At 39.7% G+C, this 27833-nt stretch overlaps 1 protein-coding gene across 1 annotated transcript; it reads right to left on the minus strand.

Annotated features, from left to right (window-relative positions):
- On the minus strand, positions 1–27833 carry LOC146464405 (uncharacterized). Its single transcript, XM_085129878.1, has 10 exons — positions 27777–27833; positions 27471–27537; positions 25581–25650; positions 24943–25059; positions 24122–24283; positions 23936–24013; positions 22709–22776; positions 22291–22384; positions 2699–7555; positions 1–1997 (listed from the first exon to the last, which is right to left on the minus strand). The coding sequence occupies exons 4-10, from the start codon at positions 25031–25033 to the stop codon at positions 1987–1989; spliced, it is 5361 nt and encodes a 1786-aa protein (XP_084986004.1). The 5' UTR covers positions 25034–25059; positions 25581–25650; positions 27471–27537; positions 27777–27833; the 3' UTR covers positions 1–1986.

The raw sequence follows: 27833 nt of genomic DNA on the forward strand, positions 1-27833 counted from the left end.
GACAGTCGTAAGCGAGTTGTAGGTTTGATTTACACGAGACAATTCGTGTCGTAGGCCTGTCGTAAGTTTGTCGCATGCGAGAACGGAACGATAGATTTGTTATTGTCTTAGGATACGTACAATACGGTCAACATTTATTCCTATATATCTAATTAGATAAGCTGGTTTAAACGGAGCCTTGATTCAAGGTAAATTCATAGGAAATTATATTAAATAGTAACACTACCATATAATACAAACAAACGTTCCAGAAAGTATTTAGGGTCCAATTCATTAATAATATTAACAGTCCTTGTGTTATTAGCCAGGCTATCAAAGGTGTGTCCGCCACTGTATCTGAAGCTTCCCTGCTATTTCGATGCTTTTTTCAAGAGGCAAACGCAACAAATCACGGTTTCTAGTACTGTGCTCCTGTCCCTTTTCTTGCAGCTGGCTAAGTTGTTTGTCTTCAGTGGTGATCCATTCTACTCATTTCATCCCACTAACAGCAGCTTTGGTGATCCTGAAGCAAAGCAACATTTACCTTCCTTCACCACTACTTTCAATTAGCGTTGTTATTGCCCGTTCCGAAGTTCATAAAGGGATTGGGCCCTAGTTTACACATTGTTCAAATTGCGTCATGTGAAGAAATTAACCACATCGCCATTAACATTAAATGAAAGTTTTTAATTTTAGCAAGTTTGTTTATGTTTCACTGCGTAGTAACCAGGCTGCGACTTGTCAAAGGTCGCACAAATTCCATACAAATGTCTCTAATTCTGAGATGGCGTCCTCCAAATTCATAGTCTATAATTTTTTAGATTTTTGAGTCTTCTACATGGTTCCAATCTAATGACAGAATCTGAAACTTGCTAGACTGACTAATTTTAATGTGCTCTTTCTTGTGATGGACTCTAATTTCTGACTAAATGTAAATTTAAAAACTCGTTTCCAGTCTCCATTTGAACTTCAAAACGGGCAATTCACCACCAAATGCTGGTATTCATTTTAAAAGAAGAAAATTTTGGACTAACGCGGAAAACTATACGAAACAAATTATTTATCCCAAATTATAAACCGAAACTGGCTACAAACTACTGCTTCTCAATTCGAATCGAATAAGGCCGTCTCCAGGACCCTTATTCCTGTCCAGGCCCTGAAAAATTAGTGGTCAGCGGTATAGAGTTAAGTACCCTTTTTCAATGCGATCAAAATAGGGGCAATTTGCTGCTGATTTAATAAGGCTTGAAATCCTTCTAAGTTTTGGTTATTATATTATCGATATTTTTAAAGCTTTGTCCTAATTCTTTCATGGTACGATTAATCATGTTTTTTTCTGTGAAGTTTGGGTACCCTAAAAAATGTATCATGGACCAAACCGAGTCTAATAATATCCCAGAAACGGCAAATAAGCACAAATCATGGTTATGGATCCTGGCACAAATGGGTCTCCTGGCGTAGAATTTGGCGTGTGGCAGTTCTGAAAAACGCAACCACAACTGCGATTGGCTAAAAGTTGAAGGATAGGCGTTTCGTATGTAAATGCTTGAGCAGTCGTTAGTGTGTCAAGATGTAACTGAACGCCAAGTAACGGCTGCGTAGGAGAATCATTCAAGCAATCGAATGTCTTTAGTTAGTGTACTTATTGCCTAACTTCCCTTGCTTAACTTCTGTTCTGGATTCGTTGTCTATGCATATCTTTATAAATGAGAATTATGGTCACATATAAAATTCTAACAGCTGTTTTGCTATATGTACACCGTTTTATAAGGGTATGGAGAGAAAATAAGAAAATTTGTTAAAAGATATTCCTCGAATTTATTTCCCCATATAATCACTAGGGGAAAACGTAGCAGCTTAATCCAATAAGCATTTCAGAACCGACTCACGGCACGCGTTTTGTAGCTTTCCAGATTTTTAGAATGGATAAAATAAATTCCAAGAGCAAGGGGAAATGTATGTAGGCAAAGTTTGGTTCCCTGATTTACAGATATTCTCTTGACTTGATTATTCAGCCTCTGTAAGAGAGAAGAAAGGAAGTACATCAGCTAAATAAAAACATCGCACTATTGACGCATGTGATGTGCTTTTTATAGATGTTTACTCTGGTAGTTACAGCTTTTTTTCAAGGATTTCCCGAAATTGTAATGTTTAACATCATTACGTTGGACTAAACTGAGAGGAAAATGTGAAGCCTATGAAACCCAAAACAAAAGAAATGGATTACTCTGACGTTCGTTATTGTAGACCTGGGAAATACTTAGTAGTTTTTATCTTTTAGTGTTTAATACTTTAAAACACCCACAAGGGAAGAAATTTTAATGCCCTTGTTTTAAACAATTAACCGAAATAGTCGCGACCGATTTCATTTCTCTCTGGTAGCCAAATCACAGAAACTTCCCTTCTTGCTATTCGTGCATTCATTTATTCGTTAAATATTTTTCCAGAGTTTGTTTCACAAGCTTTCGTCCTCTGAAGTAGCTTTTGTTATTTTTATATTTTTTTTTGGAGATGGAATTGCCATTTTCCGTGCTAAACCTGGCTTTTCTCTTTCGTATTTAACCACATTTTAATTGTAAAACACCAGGCCCCTATACAACTTTGCTTTTAAACCCTTCAGTTAAAACCACGTGTTCAAAAGGTGGATAATTTAAAAGCCCAACATTAAACAAAGATTATGTTTGTCACAAAAAACTCGAACATTTGAAAAAAGACTTACTTTTTTTTAGCATTATTTCACTGCTTTGTTTTCTTGCGTCCAAATTCAAGTGAATGTCATCACCAATAAGTACAAAAGGAGCCCAGTTCTTCACAGCACAGAACTGCTCTGACTCTCGTAGATATTTCATAGCCTGGTGAAGAGCCACACTGGCGGTTTTGCCATCTCCAAGATGTTGGTAGAAACTCTTCATGAACTCCAAAGTTGCCTGGTCTGAAATTGCCCAAAGTGAAGCAAGAACAGAACGAGCCCCAGCAGCCAAGAAAGCCCGAGCAATTCCGACGACACCCTCTGACTTAATCCCTCCTCTGCCACTGTGACAGCAACTAAGCACAACCAGTTTTGCTTCCAGCTTAACAGCTTGGACATCCGACATCTTCAAGATGTAGTCCTCTTCTTTAGGACCACTGTTCTTTCCTTTTGATCTTGAACCTCGTTCGTAATGTTTTTCCCACCCAGGATTAGGCGCCAAAGCAATTTCTCCCGTTTCCTTTCGTCCATGAGCTGCAATATGAACCAAATCGGCCGAAGTCATTCGTTTTAACACCTCGTCTTTGGTTGCCTCTGTTCCTGTTAGTGGTGGAATCTTTAGAATTTCCCCTATCATCTCTACTTCCTCTTTGGCATAGGGCAATTCCTTGAACTTTGGTTTAATGACATCCCCCAGATATGGATCTCCCACAAGCAGTGCCTCCTGTGTACTTTTACAGTCCTCAGGGCGATCTGTGATCAGTCTTAAACTGGTCAACGAGGGTACAGTGCGGATGTGGATAGATGTGCTCAGAGCCGAGAATGGAGCCAGGCAAAGGGGACCATCGGGGACAACGATCAATTCGTTACCTTGACACAAGTCTGCAATGGGGCCAAGAATTGCATCATGTAATGGTTGTAACGCATTGATGGTGCATTGTGAGGGCATGCCTTGTTTATCCTCATCCTCTTCGTCATTGTCATTAACATCACCATAATTTAGCTGATCCAGTGAACGATTCTCACATTCTACGCGGACACCAACTCCAATTTTCTCCAAAGTAGTATTCAACAAGACAGTCACTGCATCTTCGTGCACTCTTCCTTGTTCCAATTCCTTTTCTCGAAACTCAACCTTGCTTCCCTTGCTGATAACCCAGAAAGTGATTTTGTTCCGCCTGTGACCCAAGAAAACCGTTTTCGTAGATAACTTGTTTGAGATGTAAGAAATTGTTTCTTTAGGTTTAAGTGACGCTGATGGAGATTCTGTGAAACCATACTGTGTTTTTAAGATGTCAACCAAAGCCTGTGCTCGACCTGCCTCAGCAGCACACAAAGCCTCATCTATTCTTCCCATCTTCAATAGGCTTTGCCAAAGATCGCTGTAAGCTCCACGATAAAGATCTCGAAAACTTATTTTTAAGGCATCTTCACGAGTAATGGAAACTCTGACAATATCAAGTATATTTACCCAAGCTTGATAACATTCGCAAGCTTCCTGAAACTTTCCCAGAGTTTGGTAAATGCAGCCCAGGAGACCGTAGGCCTTCCCTTCCCCCGTTCTATCGCCTACCTCTTTTGCTATTTTCAGACTCTTTTCTAGGTGCTCTATGGCCTTTTGGACGTTTCTTTGGCGCATATAATTGCAACCAAGGTTTCCATAGGCCTTCCCTTCTCCGCATCTATTGCCTACTTCTTTTGCTATTTTTAGATGCTCTTCATGGTGCCCTATGGCCTTTTGGAAGTTGCCCAGGCTGCCATAGACGATGCCGAGATTCCCATAGATACTCCCTTCTCCGCATCTATCGCCTACCTCTTTTGCTATTTTCAGATGCTTTTCATAGTACTCTATGGCCTCTTGGAAGTTGCGTAGTTCCAGATAAGAGTTGCCAAGGTTGGAATAGGCCGCTCCTTCTCCAGATCTATCGCCTACTCCTTTTTGTATTTTAAGATCCTTTTTATGGTACTCTATGGCCTTTTGGAAGTTGCCCAGGCTCATAAAAGCATTGCCAAGGTTGCCATACGCCTTCCCTTCTCCGCATCTATGGCCTACTTCTTTTGCTATTTTCAGATGCTTTTCATGGTACTCTATGGCCTTTTCGAAGTTGCACAGGCTGTCATAGGCGATGCCGAGGTTCCCATAGGCCTTCCCTTCTCCGGATCTATCGCCTACTTCCTTTGCTATTTTCAGATGCTTTTCATGGTACTCTATGGCCCTTTGGAAGTTGCCCAGTCTGTCATAGGTGTTGCCGAGGTTCCCATAGGCCTTCCCTTCTCCGTATCTATCGCCTACTTCTTTTGCTATTTTCAGATGCTTTTCATGGTACTCTATGGCCTTTTGGAAGTCGCCCAGGCTGTCATAGGCGTTGCCGAGGCTCCCATAGGCATTCCCTTCTCCAAATCTATCGCCTACTTCTTTTGCTATTTTCAGATGCTTTCCATGGTACTCTATGGCCTTTTGAAAGTTGCCCAGGCTGTCATAGGCGTTGCCGAGGTTCCCATAGGCCTTCCCTTCTCCGGATCTATCGCCTACTTCTTTTGCTATTTTCAGTTGCTTGTCATGGTACTCTATGGCCTTTTGGAAGTTGCCCAGGCTCCGATAAGCCTTGCCGAGGTTCCCATAGGCCTTCCCTTCTCCGCATCTATCGCCTACTTCTTTTGCTATTTTCAGATGCTTTTCATGGTACTCTGTGGCTTCTTGGAAGTTTCCCAGGCTGTTATAGGCGTTGCCGAGGTTCCCATAGGCCTCTCCTTCTCCGCATCTATCGCCTACTTCTTTTGCTATTTTCAAAAGCTTTTCATGGTACTCTATGGCCTTTGGGAAGTTGCCCAGGCTGTCATAGGCGTTGCCGAGATTCTTATAGGCCCCTCCTTCTCCGCATCTATCGCCCACTTCTTTTGCTATTTTCAAATGCTTTCCATGGTACTCTATGGCCTTTTGGAAGTTGGCCAGGCTCTGATAAGCGTTGCCAAGGTTACAATAGGCCCCTCCTTCTCCGGATCTGTCGCTTACTTCTTTTGCTATTTTCAGATTTTTTTCATAGTACTCTATGGCCTGTTGGAAGTTGTGCAGTTCCAGATAAGAGTTGGCAAGGTTGGAATAGGCCGCTCCTACTCCAGATCTATCGCCTACTTCTTTTTGTATTTTCAGATGCTTTTCATGGTACTCTATAGCCTTTTGGAAGTTTCCCAGGCTGTCATAGGCATTGCCGAGGTTCCCATGGGCCTTGCCTTCTCTGCGTCTATCGCCTACTTCTTTTGCTATTTTCAGATGCTTTTCATAGTACTCCATGACCTTTTGGAGGTTGCCCAGGCTGTCGTAGGCGTTTCCAAAATTCCCATAGACCTTGCCTCCTCCGCATCTATCGCCTACTTCTTTTGCTATTTTCAGATCTTTTTCATAGTACTCTGCGGCCTTTTGGAAGTTGCCCAGGCTGTCATAGGCGTTGCCGAGGTTTCCATAGGCATTCCCTTCTCCGGATCTATCGCCTACTTCTTTTGCTATTTTCAGATGCTTTTCATGGTACTCTATGGCCTTTTGGAAGTTGCACAGGCTGTCATAGGCGTTGCCGAGGTTCCCATAGGCCTTCCCTTCTCCGGATTTCTCGCCTACTTCCTTTGCTATTTTCAGATGCTTTTCATGGTACTCTATGGCCTTTTGGAAGTTTCCCAGGCTGTTATAGGTGTTGCCGAGGTTCCCATAAGCTTTTCCTTCTCCGGATTTATCGCCTACTTCTTTTGCTATTTTCAGATGCTTTTCATGGTACTCTATGGCCTTTTGGAAGTTGCACAGGCTGTCATAGGCGTTGCCGAGGTTCCCATAGGCCTTCCCTTCTCCGGATTTCTCGCCTACTTCCTTTGCTATTTTCAGATGCCTTTCATGGTACTCTATGGCCTTTTGGAAGTTTCCCAGGCTGTTATAGGTGTTGCCGAGGTTCCCATAAGCTTTTCCTTCTCCGGATTTATCGCCTACTTCTTTTGCTATTTTCAGATGCTTTTCATAGTACTCTATGGCCTTTTGGAAGTTGCCCAGGCTGTCATAGGCGTTGCCGAGGTTCCCATAGGCCTTCCCTTCTCCGCATCTATCGCCTACTTCTTTTGCTATTTTCAGATGCTTTTCATGGTACTCTATGGCCTTTTCGAAGTTGCACAGGCTGTCATAGGCGTTGCCGAGGTTCCCATAGGCCTTCCCTTCTCCGCATCTATCGCCTACTTCCTTTGCTATTTTCAGATGCTTTTCATGGTACTCTATGGCCTTTTGGAAGTTGCCCAGGCTGTTATAGGCGTTGCCAAGATTCCCATAGGCTTTTCCTTCTCCGGATTTATCGCCTACTTCTTTTGCTATTTTCAAATGCTTTTCATGGTACTCTATGGCCTTTTGGACGTTGCCCAGGCTGTCATAGGCGTTGCCGAGGTTCCCATAGGCCCCTCCTTCTCCGCATCTGTCGCCTACTTCCTTTGCTATTTTTAGATGCTTGTCATGGTACTCTATGGCCTTTTGGAAGTTGCCCAGGCTCCGATAAGCCTTGCCGAGGTTCCCATAGGCCTCTCCTTCTCCGCATCTATCGCCCACTTCTTTTGCTATTTTCAGATGCTTTTCATGGTACTCTATGGCCTTTTTGAAGTTGCCCAGTCTGTCATAGGTGTTGCCGAGGTTCCCATAGGCTTTTCCTTCTCCGGATCTGTCGCGTACTTCTTTTTCTATTTTCAGATTCTTTTCATGGTACTCTATGGTCTTTTGGAAATTGCCCAGGCTTAGATAAGAGTTTCCGAAGTTGCCCTGGTTGTGATGAGCGATGCCGAGGTTGCAATAGGCCTTTCGTTTTCCGGATCTATCCTCTTCAGAATCTTTCTTTCCAATCATTTTATGGAAGACTGTAGCGAAGTCTGTAGAAATTTACATAGAGGACATACTTAGTCTATGAATACATTTTAAACCCTCTTCATATGGCCACTTCATGACTGTTTGCATGTGCTCATCATCGAAATCACAAAATATAGCTCGAAAGAGGAGCAAATGATGTCCATTGTTTGAACATAAAAGAGTTCTAAAGTTGATCTGAGTCCAGTAACATCTACCTAGACTGTTGTATTCTTTAGATATTTCTTGACAAGGTGGAAAGTATCGCTGATAAAAGTTTCAGTATTGTAGGCTGTGGAAGTTTTATATACACTTAGTGTAGAGGAAATAAATACTTGGAGTATACAGATGGGCTCTATACAGTAAAATATCCCTATATCATCATGTCCAGAAACTTCCCAGTAAATCATTGGTCTCATTTACTTCCTTGGAAAGAACCCTTTACGGTATGAACAAGGACTTGTTGAGTACTTTTAAGAGCAATATGATTTAGTGGTGGTAGAAGTGTTCAGGTCAATATCGCTCATATTTTGATGAAGCACATAGTTTGTAGATAGTTTCCACAATTACTGCTTCCTTTGGTGAAAATATGGTGAAAATCACGACGTTTTGTAAAAACTTGGAAGGCTCGTGTATCAAATTTGAATTAGTGACGCACTTGAAGATAACATTTGGTTTCTAAGTATATTATATTGATCAAGTACAAACTTAAATAGGTAAATTAGGTAAAACGTAATTAGAAAGCTTTGGTTTACCTTGCAAGTAAGACGCATTAAAAAGAAAAGGCTATAATTTGGGATTATTTCGTTTTTTCCTTGCCAATTTTTGCTTTTATGTGCCACCTTTTTCGATTTCATAAAAATTGCTTGAGTAATTAATTTTGAATCACCCAAAAGGCCTCGTATTAAACAACGTTTTAATCGAAAACCTGGCCTTTACACAGTAGACAATGGCCTGTCCTAACAGAATAGGGTAAACGTGCAAAAGCAAGATATAACGTATTATGCGAAAATACGGTTCACCGGCGAGGATTCGAACTCCGGTCTTCTGCGTTCAAGGCAGACGTGATAACCACTACTCTAAAGGCTCACCTGCAGTAACCGCGGACGAAATAGCACAGCTTATTCTTATTACATCACTAAGATCACGTGATCTTAGTGATGTAATAAGAATACGCTGGGTGAACCATGTTTTCGCATAGTACGTTATATCTTGCTTTGATACGTTTACTTACTTTGTTCCTTTGATATAACAGTACATTACAGTGATCCTATGTAAAAATATGGCTGATTCACTTAGTATGAATATTCCTTGTGCTCTTTGTTTCCTAACAGAATAGTCTGGGAAAATTAAACTTTATAAGTATAACGAGAGAAAACACCAGTCGACCAAAATATTGGAGCTGGAATGAGGGGCTAGATATTCAAGGTTAACAGAAATTAGCGAAGAATCTGACGTTTTAACACTTAAACACGAAGTTATAATAAATCAAATAAAACAACTCACTATTTTTCACCAAAGAAATTGTCTCAAGTGTAGCAGCCCAACAAAACTCACCGTCCCAAAATCTAGTCTGAACAATTTTTAATTACACTGTTAGCTTTCATTAGCTTTCAACTTCAAGACTCGATATCCCATCTTTACAATACTCACCCCAGTCTCCGACACTCACATATATTTACGGAGGAAATATATGTTGAAAATGATGTATTATTCAGTAAGCGACAGGCATACTCGGAAAAAATCCAATTGTTCCTACCTGGAGTCGAGCCTAAGACCTTCCGATTACTAGTTCGGATGCTCTACCACTGAGCTACAGGAGACTCGTGGGAGCTAAGGCAATTAAACTAGGTTCATAGGACAAACGTCCTGCATACTGCTAGTGTTGGAATGTCGTGTGGGTGTGTGGCATATGCGCGATGAAATAAAATGTGATGGAATATTTTAAGCCTGGTGAATAAATGAGAATGATGTATATGTATGTATATGTTGTCTCTAACACTGCAGAGTGGCTTCTGGTAAACGACTATATTAATTGTCTCAGAAATAAAGTAGTCTTAAGTACTTACTAACAGACCCTGTATTCAAACGGTTCAATTTTCAATGTCTGCTTAAATTTCCTAAATGGGCTAGCTATCCTGAGTTTTCCTCTCCTTTCCTCTGCACTTCTCTCTGACTGTAGAGTTGCTTGTCTCGTGGGCCTGAATATCAGGGCATCAGCGTTGAGCACTACAGAGGGAGCATAAACAGCTTAGCCACACGAAAGTTCTATTGGATAAGGACACTGCAGTGGCGTGTTAAGAAAGCTTCTCCTTTGTTACCCTTACCCCTGTCACAACTCCGAATGTTCCTGAAAGTATTCCGAGAGGCTGTATTACACGCTTGTCCTCCGAAGTGTAAGGATCACTACATTGCCAATATCCAAGATGAGGCGTTTGGCCCTATTTCAAGGATCCGCATGTGTTTTTGGGTCACGTAAGATGATGCTGGGAGGAACGTGATGAAATTAGGGGTGAGGATTGGTAGTACAACATCATGTTCTATGTAGCTTAGAAGCCAGTTTTCAAGGTCATTTCCACATCAAGGAGCAATTTCTTTAACAAACGCACCCCAATGATCTTATCAATAGCGCTTTTGTTTAACACCACCATCCTCTCCTACGGCTTGTCCAATCAAGTGGCACGCCTGAGGTTGAAACGCCAGCTGATTTGGTTTTCAGCAAGGAGCTGGTTCAACTTCTCTTCACACACAGCTTTCATGAAGCACCATGCAGCCCCAGCAGATATTGATCCATGATCTAAATACACCTTCTCTTGTCTTCCTTTCATTGAACCTCCTCAGACTCAAAATGAATTCTTGGGTTTTAATGAAAGAAAAAGGGAACTGCTATAGTGCACAATGTATGCTTTGCCTTCGACTCTCCAATCCATGCTTCCTTTATTTGATCGGCCCCCTTTTTGAGGTTCAGATGAACTTTGTATGCATCAGACCACGTAAATGTCCCACATTCCCAGCAATGCAACCGTCTAATTGCCTTTGTCATCCTTTCTTTCAGGAGTATGGTTGGGCTGGCACTCGGTTGTGTCATTCGTTCTTTTCATTGCGAATCCGCATGACTAACTGTCTGGTTATTATGTTGCTCACTGAGCGGTCTATGTGGTCTCATTTCTTAGGTCGCTCCGTCTGTTTGTTCCCACCATGCCTCCGTTCAGTTGAGTCATTCTCACTGGTTTTACCGGTGTCTCAGCTTGAATGTTTTTCATGGGCATAATCTTGTAAACTTGAACATATTAAAATCTCTTATTAAAACATGAAGACGGATATTCGTGTTTTAATACTTTGGGCGGTCATGGTACTGAGAAAGACTTCCTCTTCGTCTATAGATCTGACCCACCAACAGTTGTGTGTCTGGGAGGTATGTGGAATGAATCCCTGTGCTAATCAAGAGCGAAAAAGCTGCGCGACTCCCTCGCCCATTTTAAACTTTGCTAGCACGATCGTGTCCTTCAGAGAATGTTCCCTTTTGTATTATGCCGGGTGAATCTGTATATTACTCTTAGTATCAGCTCCTTTGACTACAGTTGTTTATAAGCACTTGTTTTAGGTGAGGCACTAATAGATAGCATTCGTAGTATGTTTTTTTTGAATAGTGTCTAAGAAGAGCGAGCTCTGAGAAGTCGAAGAATCTCTCCTTTAATGAAGCCTCTTTTAACTCCATATTGGTAACAATAATAAATAATAATAAAACATATTTATGCAGGATGTCCATTTCAGTAATAAAAACTGCTATCAACATGGGTCCTGCGTTAAAAAAAAAAAACTAGACCTAAAGAGCTATATAAGAAATCGAGAAACGAGAAATCATCCATATGAAAAGAGATAAAAGGACTAAAACTAGAGTTCACATACAATTATTAAAAATATCTGCCCCTTTATAAAAAAAACGCCCTTTTAGTCGATTCCAATTTAACCCTATCAATAACTAGTCTGTTCTTACCCCTAATATCATAATCATGAATATCATGTCGTTTAAGTTGAAAATAATTGGAAAAATAAATTGGGGAGGTCCCCTTGAGGCACTTTTCAACCAGTTTAATTAACATTGTGGTTTTCTCTTCTTCTCGTAAGGGTGTCCTAACCAAGGCTCGTAACCATCTGTTCGGTGGACAAATGGGCAGTATTATAAAGACTGTTCTACCACCTCCTCTTTGTAAACATTCCAGACCTTCTTCATTCCCTTTACCACATCTATGGAAAACAGCACCATAATAATCCAAAATTGGAAGAATCATCGATTTAAAGTCTCGTTATTGGAACTTATCGTTCTGTGAGTTCTCTCCTGTCAGAGGTTCTCCTCTGGCGCAGTTTATAAAAAAATCTATTCACTGATTCAGTTGTTAATGAGGGTCGTACTCTTAAAAAAAATCCCTATATCTTGGAAACTTTTTTCTTTACATAATCGATATGCTGATTCAGAGAAAGGCTGCTGGCCACTAAAGAGAAGAAGGTGAACTAAAAGGTCTGAATGGGTTTAAAATGGTGCTTTCATCGAGCACTAGTTCCTCTCTAAATCTCTTATATTGGTGTCAAAGGAGTTTGTTTCTCTTTCAGATATTTCAGCCGTGAATTTGATAGTGGAAAGGTACTTATTAGATTGTTCGATGAACTACACAATTTGCTCTCTGGTTGTGTTCCAGACGGAAAAAAATGTCATCAATATAACGTTTTCAAACAAGCAGTTTTAGATCGCTTTGGATTACGATATTTGTTTCAACCTTTGTCATGAAGATATTGGCGAAGGCGACTGCCATAAGTCAGAGAGGAGTTGTTGTTTTAAAGAAGGCGTTATAAGACTTACAATATGTGAATTCTCTCCTCTTGTGGTATATTTGTGAAAAGACTCGTTGAGTCCAATGAAACAAGGTTGAGCCTTCTGGGACTTTTGTTTACTGAAGGGGTTTATCAATGAATACTGATAGTTTTTCTGTAGGTCCACCACACCTTGAAATCATTAGTCTACCGACTGGGGCCTGTTTATGTACATGTCGTGCTTCTTCAACTCTTTATTTGTAAAGGGAGGCTGACTTTCTCCTTAGGGAAACATATGCAGCTTTACAAAAATGCTAATAGCTTTCGTCAGTTCAAATGTGCATTTAAAGACTACCGGTACCATAAAGCCTGTCAGCCACAACTGCAGCAACCATACATGGGTAGCTTTTACTTCCACTTTACCTGCTGCGGACATTTAGATAACTTGTTCTTGCAGCCAACATTTACGAACTACAACCCATTCAATAAATATCTCCCCTGCTTACTAGAGCAGCTGGGTTATCTTGGGTGGGGACATGCTTCCATGTAAGCTCAGACTCAGCACCGATCTTCTGTAGCAAACTCTGCACAAATTGTTGCATTGACCTCCACCACTGATACAAAATAGAACCACGGTGCTGTTTAGCCACTCGCTTAATGCTGTAACAGGCAATCCCTGAAGGGTTTAGCGATTGACCCTAGTCGGTGAATTATTAAACCCTGCTCTGCCACAGACAGCTTGGAGATTACAAATTCGTGCTTAACAACAACAACAACATATACTACAGAACCTACACAATGCCCACGTGCAAGCTCGAAATTCTGCAACTAAATTGGCTGGCTGTTTCTTACATGTTACGTTCACGGACTGAATGAAATTTACGGACCGTAAACGATTTACCCATCTGAGTCAGATCAGGACAGTGAAATCCTCTAAGTCCCCTTAAAGAGATGCAATTTACGAACATAAACTCTTCTTTATAGACTGCCTGTGAAATTTACAGACCGAAGAAACTGTACGAACTGACAACTCTAGTGCCACGGGTTGTTAAAGTGCAATTGTTTTAGACAACCCTCCATAATCATCATCAAGAGAGCAAATAACACTTTCTCCCCTGGCCTGTTCATCGGACCAGACAGAAGTGCGATGTTTTATGGAACAGAAATGAAATAAAAAAATGAAACCTTATTTACTGTCCGAGCAACGTTCTGAAAGCGTATCCTTGTTACTTAGAAAAATATACTACTTAGACTTATACCTCACTTTTAATTTCATACTGTAACACCTCCCTCTCTGTTTGGTTCTGATTTCTCCATACTAATTTTAAATGAATTAGGTACAGTGGAACAGAAAGAAATTATAGACGTATACATGCGCCGTACAAAAGATTTAGAGAATAATTTTGTTTAAAGATTCTAAACATTTTTCGCATCATCAAGATCACTATTGCCTGTGACACCCCTTTGTGAGCTCCCACATACTATCAGCACCATCAAACACTAGAGGACGATGTCAGTTTACTCGTTGGTCAGAGCGATGTAGGCCGAGGTACTTGCTTACTTCATTGGTTTGGTCATAGTCTGGGAGGCCAGGGAGGCCTTATGTTCCTGGATGAACGGGATGGCTGTTGTTTTTCGCTTATGTGGTTTTTGCTTTACCACTATAGACTGAGACTTAACCAGGTCTTGCACCACGGCGAGAACCTAGGCGTGGCTCCAAGAGTAAATCTCCAGAGAAGTCTTGGTACATGCCAAAATCAATGATACCACACTGAGTGAGTTTTGTGTGAGATGGTAGAGGATCATAAGTTAAGTGAAAAAAGATGGAGGTAGAAACAGGTTCCATGAACGAGAAAAAGTTCCGCAGGCGTTTTTCTGGTCCTGCGTTCTCCTAAGTGGCTTGCCTTGCTTTCATCAGTGGCTATCCTTGCTTCCTCCTTGATGGATCGAAGACCAAGATCATCATCGGAATATAAAACTATACTCTGATCACGACAATCTTGTTGAGTAATAACGTTTCTTGATCTTTTTATAATATTTTAACCTAATTTTTTTAAAGACGTTAGGGTACTTAATCGTCTACATGTTAAGATGGGGTTGACCAGGGCCGTACCTAGGATTTTTTGTCTGTGGGGGCAAACCCCGCACACCCCTCACAGGGGTTTACTATATGCAGACAGGGTTTCTAGTTGGACATTAATTTTGTTTTCACTCCTACACAGAAAGTTGCCTCTACGACGTTTAAAGAAAAAAAAACACACCGATACTTTTAGTTTTAAATTGTCATGACTTTTTATGGAGTTAACGTCTTGTTTAGCTTGAAGCAAGAGAGGATCTTGATCCTGTCTTGCTTGAAGCAAATATTGTCTCTCATTTTAAAACACAGTCGATGCACGCTGTAAACAAAGGGAGAAAATCACTGAGCTTCCACAATTCAAACGCACTATCTACAACGATTACTAGAGAACCAAAAATCCAAATAGCCGTGCCAAGAAATACAACTCCTTGTGACAAACACTAGCCGGGCCCGGCATTGCAACAATTACAGAATGAAGCCCATTGCATGATACAAGCAGTGATTAATTTCAGTAGTATACCTTCATTGGAATTAGCCGGGTTAGTGGATCCCCTTGGATCCCCTTGGATCCCCTTCATTAATATTTCTAAGCGTCGAGGCAATGACGTCATCTATTGTTATAACCTAGGGAAAAAATGCCTTCCTGCATACTAATAAATGTCGAGGTTTACTAATGAGTGTCACTCTAATACAAAGGGAACAATAGACATGCCCAGGCTTGCCCGCTCTATACCCACCCTGATTGGATAGTCAAGACTCTATTGTTAGAGTTAATAAAAACAGCGCAAAATTTGAAAGCGTTATCATTCAACTAGAGTAAAGATTATTTTATCGCTACTATATTTCGCAAGGATGGTTCCAAACATGCAAGTCGAATCGAGCGCTACACCTCTGTCGACAAAAGATAAAGCGAGTTCCTTACCCGGTCAGTTCTGCCCGTTTCATCCCCGCTCAACGTTAGAATTGGTAGAAAAAGCGCAAGGATTTAGCTATGTTTACTGTCCCGAGAAAATGAAGACGAGACGACCTCGAGACGACCCAGATCCTTCACTTTGTTTAGATAAAGACGATTTGCTGCGTCAGGCGTATTTCAAGTACGCAAGTGATGACGGCCATCATCCCGAAAGTTTCCGAGTGTTGAAGGTTTTATATGAAAGACATATTGAAGGCAAACACGTACCTTTTGAAGGTTATGTCATCAGCCCCGAAGAACATGAAGAGATAGAAAGAGATAAACAGTTATCTTCTTATTCTAGAGCTTTTGCACGAGATTTACGCAGATCAAAATGTATTGCTATGCTTAGCAATATAAGGAACCAAGATCTTCCTGTTTGTTCTAATTAAATATATTGCATTACCGTCTGTGTGGACATAGAGCTGTCTTGAGATCCTTTGAAAGATTTTTTAAAGGTTTTGAGTGAAATAAAGTTTTATTCATCTTTACACCGCGTTAGTCACTAATTATGTTTAACAAATGTTTGACTCGAGCTCTAAAATTTGCATGTGAATTATCTCGTGTGTCTTTTGTTTGAGAAACAATAAGTCATATCCAACACCTACTCTGATTGGGTAGTCCCAGAGTCAGTGTCGATAACAATACCCGAACCGGCTACACGCAATCTATTTTATGCGAAATCTTCATCGACTTCGATTCTCAGACCGTCAGTTCCTTAACAACATGGCTAGCAAGTTTACTGTTGGAACCCCAAACACCCTCAAAAAAGTGTAGAATGGTGATATTGAAATAGAATATCGGAAACTATTAGCGACCTGTTTCAAAACCATGAACGGAACAAGGGAATTATCACAGAGAGCTTATAAGACAATTAAAACTTAGCGACGCGCGACATCCACGCGTGTGTCTGAGAAAATAAAGACACATGACTAGAAATGGCCCGTTTGTCTCTTTTTGTCCCTTTTGGCGTGGTTTTGGCCTTTCAGGTCTGGTTATGACCTTTCAGGCCTGTGTTTGGCCTGGTTATGGCCTTTCTGGTCTTCTTTTATTTATGAAGGAGAACGCTTAGTAACCCCGCCTTCATCAATTTTCTATAAAAGAGACGCGTTACTTTCTGAAGTTTAGTTTCCTGTCAGAAGGCGTGCGGTTCAAACCAAAGATGACGAGCACAAACTATACCTTATACCTGCAACAAGGTGCTGGAAATGATGAAGACAATGAAAAAAGTGATTTCTCCCAAGAAAGCGATTTCTCCCAAGAAAGCGAAGTTTCTAGTCAAGGAACGGAGTCTTCCCAAGAAGAAGAAACAGAAAACTTAGAGCCGTGGTCACGCATTCTTGATGAAGCCGAGAACCGCCACAAGACCCAGCTTAACGCTTTGATCAATCAATACCAAGAAAACGGCGATTCAGAAGATGTGGCTCGTAGTAAAGCCGTAAACGCTCTCGTTCCTGTTTACAGAAAAGAGCTGAGAAAAGTGCTCTTAGAGAATCTACAATGGATGCGTGCAATGAAAAAAGATCCCACCTTCAAAAAAGTGATGGAAACTCAAAAAGAGCTTAAAAACACAGAAGGATTTGATTGGTTGGAATCGACGGAACTTGCTATCGATAAGCGGAAATTCTTACTCAATCGATTGTACGAAAAGTAGCCCATTCCACAAGATCAAGACTAAACCTACTATGACTGTTATGGATTTTTTTTTTTTTATTTCCTGGATCTTTGTATTGTTGCATTTCAATAAAACTGTAAACAAGCAAACTTTAAGTGTGTTGATTGATGACTTGAAAATAATAACAATAATCGGTAAACTTGTACAAAAATTTAAAAAAATCTGAAATTTGAAATACAAATTACTAAAGCAAGATCAAAACTTTTTAATTAAACACTGTTATTTGTGATGACACTTTTAAATAAAGATGATGATTCCAAAGTTGAGAGCTGTTGCGTGACTAGCGACGCGCGACACCCACGCGTGTGTCTGAGAAAAATAATAATACTACTACTACTACTACTACTACTACTACTACTACTACTACTACTAATAATAATAATAATAATAATAATAATAATAATAATAATGATAATAATAAAAACATATAACTACAAATGGCCCGTTTGTCTCCTTTTGTCCCTTTTGGCGTTGTTTTGGCCTTTCAGGCCTGGTTATGGCCTTTCAGGCCTGTGTTTGGCCTGGTTATGGCCTTTCTGGTCTGTGTTTGGCCCTTCTGACACTCTATATAACCTGACTATTTGCGAAAAAGATGTCATTTGTGTTCAGTCACCAAACTGTCAACATGGTTTACAAGAGAGTTTGCAGAAACTGTCCGATTCCATCGTGCGGGGCTAAATACCTTGTCAGATTAGCTAACCATCTCGCGGATGTTCATCAGTTAGAGCACACACAGCGAAGACAGTATTTACAAGAAGCGAAACTGCAACCTAAAGTTAAAGTCGTAGTTTACGAAAGTGAAGCGGATGATTCCGGAAAAAATCACTATCACAATCCAGTAAAGACACAAGAAACGGTGTACGAACTGTCAAGACAGCGGAGAAACGAGGCCTCTTTTAAAGCAAAAACTAAAAGACCGACTTCAAAGAACAAGGCAAACCGCAAGAAACAAAGAAAGTCGAACTCTTGGCTTAGAGGCCGAAGGAAAATTGTGTAGACACGGAAGGAATATTTATTATTTCTCGAAATGAAGCGAAAAACAAAAACGGATTTGTAATAGTCAGTCAAATGATTCATTTTCATTCCTTTTCCTTTCAAATCGCTGTGTATTTGACTCTTTTTTTCATTGTTTTTTAATAAAGTTTTTTAAACGGTATCTCTTGTCTGGTTCTATTGCTAGCAATTATAAGTCGCGTGTTTTAATTGATCCTTGTTAAGTTATATAATATTGATTATATACTAATGCGTCAAGATACTCCCTTGGGTTTTTCCAGCAGAACTGAACTAATTTGTATGCAACTTAAGGCTCGTGGATCCGCATAATTAACTGACTAACGGTGCGTGACTTTAATAGTTTTTTATTTCCTCGAGATAGATAGGAGAAAACGGTCTTGTAATAGTCAAACAAACTTGAAATATAGAGTTTTCAGCGCCACTTTGTGTATATATGTGTGTGTGTTTTGTTTTTTAACGGTAATGATCGATAATCGTCACGAATAACCTGAAATATCAGAGATAAATTTTCCCAGCAAACGGGGCTTCAGTCAAAATCTCCCAGTCGCGGACAGTTAAACAAGCGCTCAAGGCAGCTTGAAGATCAACAACGTTCGCGAAAAAAGCCATTTTGGGAAAAAGTTTTCCCAGCGAGTTTAAGTTGAATGAAGGAATGACGCTTTCGAAATCTAACCGCTTTTTATTCAAAACAGACAATATAAATCTTAAGATCCAATCAGGGTGGGTATAGAGCGGGCAAGCCTGGGCATGTCTATTGTTCCCTTTGTATTAGAGTGACGCTCATTAGTAAACCTCGACATTTATTAGTATGCAGGAAGGCACTTATTACCGAGGTTATAACAATAGATGACGTCATTGCCTCGACGCTTAGGAATATTAATGAAGGGGATCCAAGGGGATCCCAGGGGATCCAAGGGGATCCACTAACCCGGCTAATTCCAATGAAGGTATACTACTAATTTCTGTCCTAATATTGCCAAATCTCAACAAGAAAGGCAGTTAAAACTATCAAGCACTAAAAAGAGCCAAGCCAAACCCAGCTGAAATGTCCTATGTGGCATAAAAACACCGTCGTTGAACACACAGAATAAGAGGTCATATTCAAAACGAAGAGAATTCAAAAGAGGAAACTCAAAAATCATTAGGCGCAAATGACCTGTCGGATGATGAACATATGATGGTTAAATCCAAACCCGCTACAAATACTTGCGAGCAGCGCAGGCTTTTAAAACCAATTTATCTCGGAAAAAAAATACTTGTATAAGCTAGATTTAAAAGGGCTAAAACACGGGCCAGAAAGTGGCGTATGCTTGTCAGTCTTTATTTACACACCAAATTCTAAACCATAGGCAGCCCAAACTGAAAAAAATCATTATTTTCATAAGAAAACCGGTACCTCAAAAGATTTTCGAAAGTAATTATTTGGAATTCACATTGAAGGAATATTTTTTCAGTCAATTAGTCGATTTTCTTGTGATCAGTGTGATGTTAGAAACGGAATTGAGTTTTCCTGGCGGGGGCAGCTGCCCCCTCCGCCCCCGCGCTATGTACGGCCCTGTTGACAGACCTGCACGACTCCTACTGTGTGTCCGTTGTTTTGATAAAAGCATTTTCAGTTTTTGCTTTTACAAGCATGTCTTTAAGCGATTTTCCTTCATATAAGAGATTCTTCCCTTTTGATCAAAACGTGATGCGACCGCTCTGCTTAATGGTGTTTATCTTGATCGTGAGGGGGAATTCTCATATATACTGAATGGAGGGTTTCTTACTAATCATTCTGAGCCGTTAGGATTAGTTTTTGATACGCCATTGACTATGCTAGCTCTGTGGCATTTGTTAAAGTTTATCGGCTCGGATTAACTGCAAGATTTCAGGTAGCGCTAAATAAATTTTATCTGTGAAGACACAGGATCCGTGGATTTCTTTACTCGTGAATTCATGCTTATGCTATTGTATATCGCTGCGGGAAGATTGCAACTGCCGCAGGATGTTTGTTTATCACGGATATGAGTGTCTAACAGATCCTCGTCTTTACAAAGCTTATCATTGTTGTCTCTCGCTTTCGAGAGCTATAGCTTGTAACGCTGTCTCTTAGCTCTCTGGGTTGCTGCTTATCTGAAAAACAGCTATTGTGTTCTTAGAGCTGACATGTACCCCCATTATTTTGTGGCTTAGCTCGCATCCAAAGCAGATATTTAAAGCTAAGACAGACAACTGTCTTGTGAGTCTCTAGGATGCTAGTGAAATTTCTTCTGGCGAGTGTCTAATGTTGTTTCTCACGCAAGACTGCAGTTTCGATTCTCTTGGAATCTCATCAGTTGCTGTGTATCTCGTCGACATGGGTAACGCTAAAATGTTTTAGCCGCATTTATATCGCTTAGCGGATCAAAAATGCCCCCCTGTTTTGCTATTGGTCCAGAGCTTCGGACCAATGAGGTTAGAGCACTGCAAAGCTCGATCCGCCGAGATCGGTTGTGTTTCTTTTGAAAGCTTTTTCGATTTCTTATCTGTGCTATGCCTAGGATATATATAGGAATATGAAATACGCATGTTTCCAGAACTTTCCCTTTAAAGTTCTCATATATTTTGTATTCTCAAACCATCATTTTTTTAAGCTCAAAAGCCCGGTACTTTGGAGGATCGCGTTTTTGTTTATAAAAACCAGATGACACGCGAACAACAGGGTACCTTTAGGAGTTCCTGTAGGACTAGAATCATTTAGCCGAGATCTACTGTTTTCTAAAGAATAAGATACTATTGATAAAGTTTGAATCTCAAGTCAATATTCAAGACATATTCTTATTCCTTTTTATAAAATTTACCTTCAGTTGTTAGTTTTCAAAAAAACATTGCATCCGGCGTTTTTTGGGTTTGCAATATGCCTTTGTTGTCTGCGTTATGCGTCTGCGATTAAATGGGCAAGGACCTCCTAATTTCGGCCTAAACAGACCGCAAACCATATGCATTTCCTTTTGTAGTGTTTTTGGTTACTCAGATGGATTCAAGAACGAGATGAAATCCTTGTAAGGCCGCAGAATTTAATATGGTGTAAAAAGGACTATTTGCTCAATTTGCTGACCTGAAAACATCTTTTACAACTATAAACACTGTTGAGAAACGTATTGCTTTCGTCGATGATTGATTTGTTATTTAAAGTAATTTAGCTGATATAAAAATAAACTGAACGCACTTCTCTGGTGTCATTTTGCGTTCTGTTCATGTGTTTTTCTTTGGCACGTACTACCCTTACCTCATAAAGAACCCGATACTTTGAACGGGTATCAGATCAAATATATATAAGTTATAAGTAGATGTTGTTTTTCGAGAAATAAGGCTAGAAGGAGACATATATCGATATCAGAGTAGGAAGCTTAAGATTCCTGTCAGCAAGTTTAATTCAACGTGCCTATCTCTCTTTGTCTCATTTTGCGACATAGAGAATGGGAAGTCACCAGACTCCAGGTGACGTGCAATGGCAATTCTCCCTTCCCCTCCCTCCTTATTCCCATTTTTGGTGCACAAGACTTGCATGATAATTCATGTTTACACGCGACGAACAAAAGCAGTTTTGCATACTTTAATACTAAAGTTTTTTTCAGTAGCCAGAAAGCTTGTCCAAAAATTATATAAAGTGAAAATTACGTGAGACGAGTACTCACGAAAACAAATGGCGTATTGAAAAGCTCATTTAAGAAATGTCTGTTTATAGTGGTGCTCCTTTAAGTTGCAGATTTGTTTATTTTAGGTTTTATTGAATTGCTTTTGACAAACATTTTCCTGTTTCATGCCTTCTATGATTAAATCCGTCTGCTCGCGTGACATTCATGTGAAGCCATCAACGTCAAATCGGTGCCGTACATTCGATGGCAATCGGGCCATTCAGATGCGACACAAAGATTTGCTTTCATTTTCTAATAAATCGATGCAAAGTCAAGGTATAGAACGCCAATTTAGGATATTCTAAGTTACAGCGCATAGAAATTTTAGCGCCAAAATTTGTTTGCGGATAAATGTAAATTATAGGCTGTCTTGGGTATAAAATTTTTTTGTATGTTAGAAAATTCTCCGTTAGAAAAAGGAAGCTCATAGAAACTGCTACACAGGTAATTTCAGTTTTCGTCACTCTTTCTAGTTTGATACGCGAGCCTTTCAAAAAATCAAAACTTCCTCTCATCTTAATGTGTCTCCATCAATGTTCTGTGTTCCCTAATAGCTTATAAGACATTAGATTCACCTGAATCTTCCCCTCCGCCTGTATCTCGTAGCTTGTTACTTTCATTGACAGATCTCCTCCTTAGTTCCACCAATTTCTGGTTATTCTTGTCAATCTTACATCAGTCAAGATTTATAACACGTAACACGTTGTAAAAGTTATCAAAAGCTTAAAAAGCTGTTAAACTGGAGGAAAAGTCTCGTGAAACATGTGTGTTGATTCTTTTTCTGTTTTTCTTTTATGTTTCTTTCTCTTTCAATGTTTTTGTTCATGGGGAATTTAAGGGCAACAACAAAATTAAAATTTTCATGAAGACTAATTAATTTTTTTTCTTATGAGACTTGAACGAGAAGTTGCGCAAAAAGGCAAAAGGGAAGGACTATCGTAAAGTTTCAACATGACAAATCTTTTCCATGAAAACATATGTAATGAAGGATACTGCCAATCCCTTTTCACACCACGTGATGCCCTCCTTAAACTGATTCAGCTGAAAACATGCACTTGCTCCTAATCGAAAAAGAAAACAAAATGTAAGTTCGGCATCATTTTTGGCTTATTTAACTGATAAGCCGGATAGTAGCTCAGATAGATAAGGTGATTAGTTTATAAAGAAACTCTGGCTCTGCATCAGTTGGGAGCAGTGGAGCTACGCTATTGGTGGGATTATGGTATCGTAAAAAAAACAAGAATAAATTAGTCGAATGAAAACCGTTCGTTGATTCCGTGGGATCAAGAGTGCCGATTTGAAAGGTGAAATTTTGTCCTAAGCTTTCCGGCTTTCTGTGTAACCAAACAAATGCTACAGACGGCCATGTGTTTGTAAGAATGGTTAGACAGGTTAAAGTGTCAAGCAACGGGTTTGGATGCATCTTTGCTGGCATTGAAGTCGGTCTACTAGTCCCCTCTTTGTCCCACCATTGTATAACCTTTTTGCATGGAATACGTTTTACGCCATTGATAACCGATTAGCAGAGGTGCATGTAAAACGATCAGTGATTGGGTCCCGAAATTTTATCGACGTTTTGAATGAAAGGAAAATGACAAAGATGCATCCCAACCAGTCTTTCAACAACTGACCCTATCGTACCGACTTGGTAGAGAGTGACATTATGTTTTTAATGCTTTTTTTTATATTGTTACTTTCCGAGGGGTCGCTTTCTTGGAACTTTAGAAACAAAAGAATTAAAACACACTTTGCAAAATTTATGGTGTTTAGTTTGGATGCTATTTTACTAATGTGGGCTACAACACCGGTCATTTTGTAAGTAATCTTAATTTCATAAGCACAGCTGTTGTTTCCAGATGATCACTTGGTTGGGTTGCTGCGCCTCCTGGTTTCAGACTCCTTGTACTCCTTGCCCTTTAAACTGTTTGTCTAATCAGAGCGACCCACCGACACTTAATTTTGAGACTGCAACGACCGTCTTGTTCAAAAGAAAGGTGGAAATTCATAAAGTTGAGGTCAAAGTACAAAATCTGTTGGGTGTAAAGTCCATAAAAACAGTATTAAATTAGGACCTAAGCAACTTTCCCTAATCTGCATAGGAAACTAGGTAACGTGTTTTTCAAATGAACCTAAAAATAGCGATGTACCCAATTTAAACTGTGTCACAGTAAGCTATCCCAGTCCCGATAAAAATGGACACCTATTTTTATTAACTCGTACCTGTGAATATCGCTTTTAAATAAGATGGCTGTAAGGAGCAAGCAACTTTTGCATCAGTGAAGGAATCAGTATAGTTCCCTGAGAAAGAATAAAGTATAAGGAGAAAGCTAGCGTATTGATGCGGGTTCGATTGAAGAACTCTTCGATATTTTGATAAACCAATTTAAGTTAACAAAAACTTCTCACCCAAACAAAAATAAGCGTTTGCCCTGTTGCTGTATAGTTTGGCTTTCAGTTCCTCATCCTTGCAGTTTACTTTAATTCCTTCCGTGTAGAAGTAGATGGAGTTGTTGAAATCATTCTGTCTGTAGCTGTCATTACCCTCATTTTTGTAAACCTCTGCTATGGCTAAAATGAAGTAATTAAAAAAGATGGCGTTTTAGCTATATAGAGTAAGGTCCAGTTGTATATAAGCCCTTGACTTAAATGACCGCCAAAGCGCTAAGAGGAGGTGAAGAGGACTTACAACAGTACTTCAAAAGAGGAATATAATCACTTCCGGCCATATGGGAACTTAAGCCACTAACTTTTTTTTTAGATATTGTTTGTGTTAATAGGCTTTTTTTTGTATAGTTAGTAATGGTAAATGCATATCTAAAATAAAGAAAAGATTATTAACATGACAGAATGCGGCAATGCATTGAATGAGGTTGGAACTGTTTAGGCCCCTGAAAAACGCTTTCAAGATTAAAAAACTCTAAATAATTGCACTAGGTTATTATTGACCTCAAATATGTCCCTAAAGGGAAAGCCTGCTGCGCAATGGCGTTTCGTTGTGAACGCTGAATGAATTCTTGCACGTGTAATTGATATCTAGATTCAATTCACAACATGTAATGGGCTGGGACGAGTCGCCTCAACCTTCCTCTGTTTTGGTAATCCAAGATGGCGGCAGTTATTAACACACAGCACCACGTATAGCGGGCTACACTAGGGAAGGATACGAATTGTGTTCGCTTTATACATTGACGTTTTGTAAGAAAAGAAAGTGAAACATTTTTCCTCACCTCTTAAAGTGTCGTCGTCGAAATCCAGTGTTTCCTCACCAGCTGGTGTGACGTCACTTTCAATTGCAGAAGTCATTTGACTCTGCGCCATGAATTCTGGGAATTCGGCCTAAAAACCTAATGAATCAAACATTGTTATGTTGACGTTATGCTAATTCCGTGCTAGCGCGTGTGTGGATTGCGTTTTGCTTGCTTATTTTGCATTTTGCGTGGGTTTTTGCGTTTCACCCTATAATCTTTACGTAAAAAGTTAAACCGTTTATTTTGTAGAATATTAGAAATACGTGACTCGCAAAACATCGCGAAGCTAGGGCTGGATGGACAGTTGGTTTGAAGTGAAGGAATGTGCTAAGGCAGCTAGAAAGCATGAGTTGTCTCGTTCTATATGATATTGATTGAGAGGATAGTGTGTCCTTTGAATGGTCTAACCCTTGTCCAAGTTGTGTGATCACACCCACTCGGTGGGACGTCATCCCCACAGACTGTGGGAGTGATACACTGTAATTAGCAGGACTACCTTATAACAACCAGGTTACTGCTATCTCCTCTAAGGTTAAACGAATAAGAAAATCTCTTATTAGACCTACAATAAAAGGCTATGGACCGTGAATTCTATCGCTGGAATACAAATTGCTTACCGACGTTTGCCATCAAAACCACTTCTTCGCTTTCCTCCGATCGAGCCACTAACAAATGAAAGTAACAGTCCTGAAAATGGGAAATCGCAAAATGAGTTTTAATTTTATTTACTTTATACAAACTGTCGTCCCGGTAAATTTGACATTTAACAAGTCATTTATCATCAGATCACTATATCAAGAAAATTTACACAAAATGGGCCAAGTGTAAATTGTTACAGCGAATGAATTTCACTTTTGGACGATCAAACTCCGAGTACTACTTCTAATGGACAAGCAATGAAAAAACAGTGGAAAGTCATGATTAACGCCATTGCAGCCTCTGAAAATAATAATCCTGTAAGCTGTAATTTTAGGTGATATGAATAAAATGCAGGGATTAAGACTGACCAATATTCCACTCCTTGCTCGACATCTAGCGAGCATGATGCTGAAAACAGGCAAGATGGCGGGTAACAGCTTTGTGGTGATCAGTGACATGTTTTATTTTATATTGGTTCAAGAAATGGCTGAAAGGGATGTATATATTCACAGTTTTGTTATATAATGTAAATGACATCTCAGGAAAAGTAATTAAACTGTTGAGTTTTTAAACGTTCAAACTTGGTTAGCCTTTTGAAGGTTTACTGGTTTTCTTTTTTTTATACAGTTATCCGTGAAAGTGAAATCTATCTGCTTTTCTTTCCTGTATTTTGCTTTCGGCGGGGTTTCTCCCGCATGATGACGGTCCAATCACAACTACTGGTGCTATACGTATGACTCAGCTTAAGCGCTACCGAGTTAGAGGCTAAACCATTCAACAATAACAGGCGTGGTGTTGTGAAAATACGAATGGCAAACCTTCGTCGATTGTTTATTTTATTGCCCTGCGTCCGTACTCAGTAACTAGGTTTTCCAAAACGTTATGAATACACAAAGTATTTAGACTACGAGGTTTTGGTCTCATTTAAATATGAATAACTTGGTTAAACAAAACTACCCCCCCTCCTTTCCCCCCACCCGTCACCCCCCAAAAAACAGACTGATTAGGGAGTTTAAGATGCAACGAGAACATAAAAAAAAAAGAAAAAACAAAGTAGATTTAGTAAGTAAAACAATTACTTTGCACCTGCATCACACTTTTCAGTACATTTTTTTTTTTTGCCGTTTCTTTTACGTGGACCTCCATGTGAAGTTTCCTAATTTCACGTTTGAAAGAGGACGTAAACAAACGACGACAAATTTTTCTTTCTCTTTTAAAATTTGGCTTTAACCGGGCAGTAAGAATCCGACTGTGGGAGAATTTTTTCTCTGGCTCTTGAGAGGACATATTTCAGTGTGTCTTTCGACAACGCGCGAACACTAAATTGTTATACACTAAGGAGCTCTAAGGACATTTGTATTGCTATAAATGAGCGGATGCCTTAAAAAAGAAGTAGTTTATTTTAACAGCTTTTAGGGCTTAAGATTGGTGGATATCGATCCATTTTGGTTCTTATTTCCGAATCACAAGGTAGGAGTACCTTTGTTGTTGCTGTTGTTGTTGTTGTATATAAAAAACAAACTGTTAGCGAAGGAAACTGAAAGGTAGTGAACACATTTTTAAGGGGCTGTGAAAAGGCATTTACAGCGTCAGAGTTTAAGACTGATTGCTGCACATTAATTTGGTTTAATTATTTATTTTTTGGCAAATTGTTTTGTAACTTCCAAAAATTCTGCTACGGGCTTGCATTGTCATTTAACAACCAGCCCTCCATAATTAAGACAAAATTACTTATTCAGAGCAATGAAATGTACTCAGAAAATGAAGTACATGCTTTGAGAGGAGGTGTGCATGCATATTAAATAGGAATTTGTCTATAATAGTTGTCCTTAGCGCAATTTATCATCATCATAATACAAAATACTTACCAGGGCTCACTGTGAAAATCTCTCCTTCGTGTTCTCCAGGTGGGATTAACCAAAAACAATAACAATCCTGCAATAGAGGAATTTCACACACTGAAAATATACGTAACGAATTCAAATTTCATAACCAACGCATCATTGCCGTGTACATGGGATTTTATTAAGACGATATGACGGAATGCTCAGAACGACGAAATTTACTCAGAAAAAGCAGATGATTGAAGCCAAGCTTTGAGAGAAATTAAGTGTAACTGATGCGTCACAATTCTCCAAAGCACAATTTATGAACCATAGCACAAAATAACGTACCGATGTTAGCTGACAAAACAACTTGTAAGTATTTCTTCAAGAAGTTATCAAAACCCT

Source organism: Pavona decussata, unplaced genomic scaffold (assembly GCF_977016875.1).
Source record: "Pavona decussata unplaced genomic scaffold, jaPavDecu1.1 SCAFFOLD_164, whole genome shotgun sequence".
NCBI classification, from domain to species: Eukaryota; Metazoa; Cnidaria; class Anthozoa; order Scleractinia; family Agariciidae; genus Pavona; species Pavona decussata.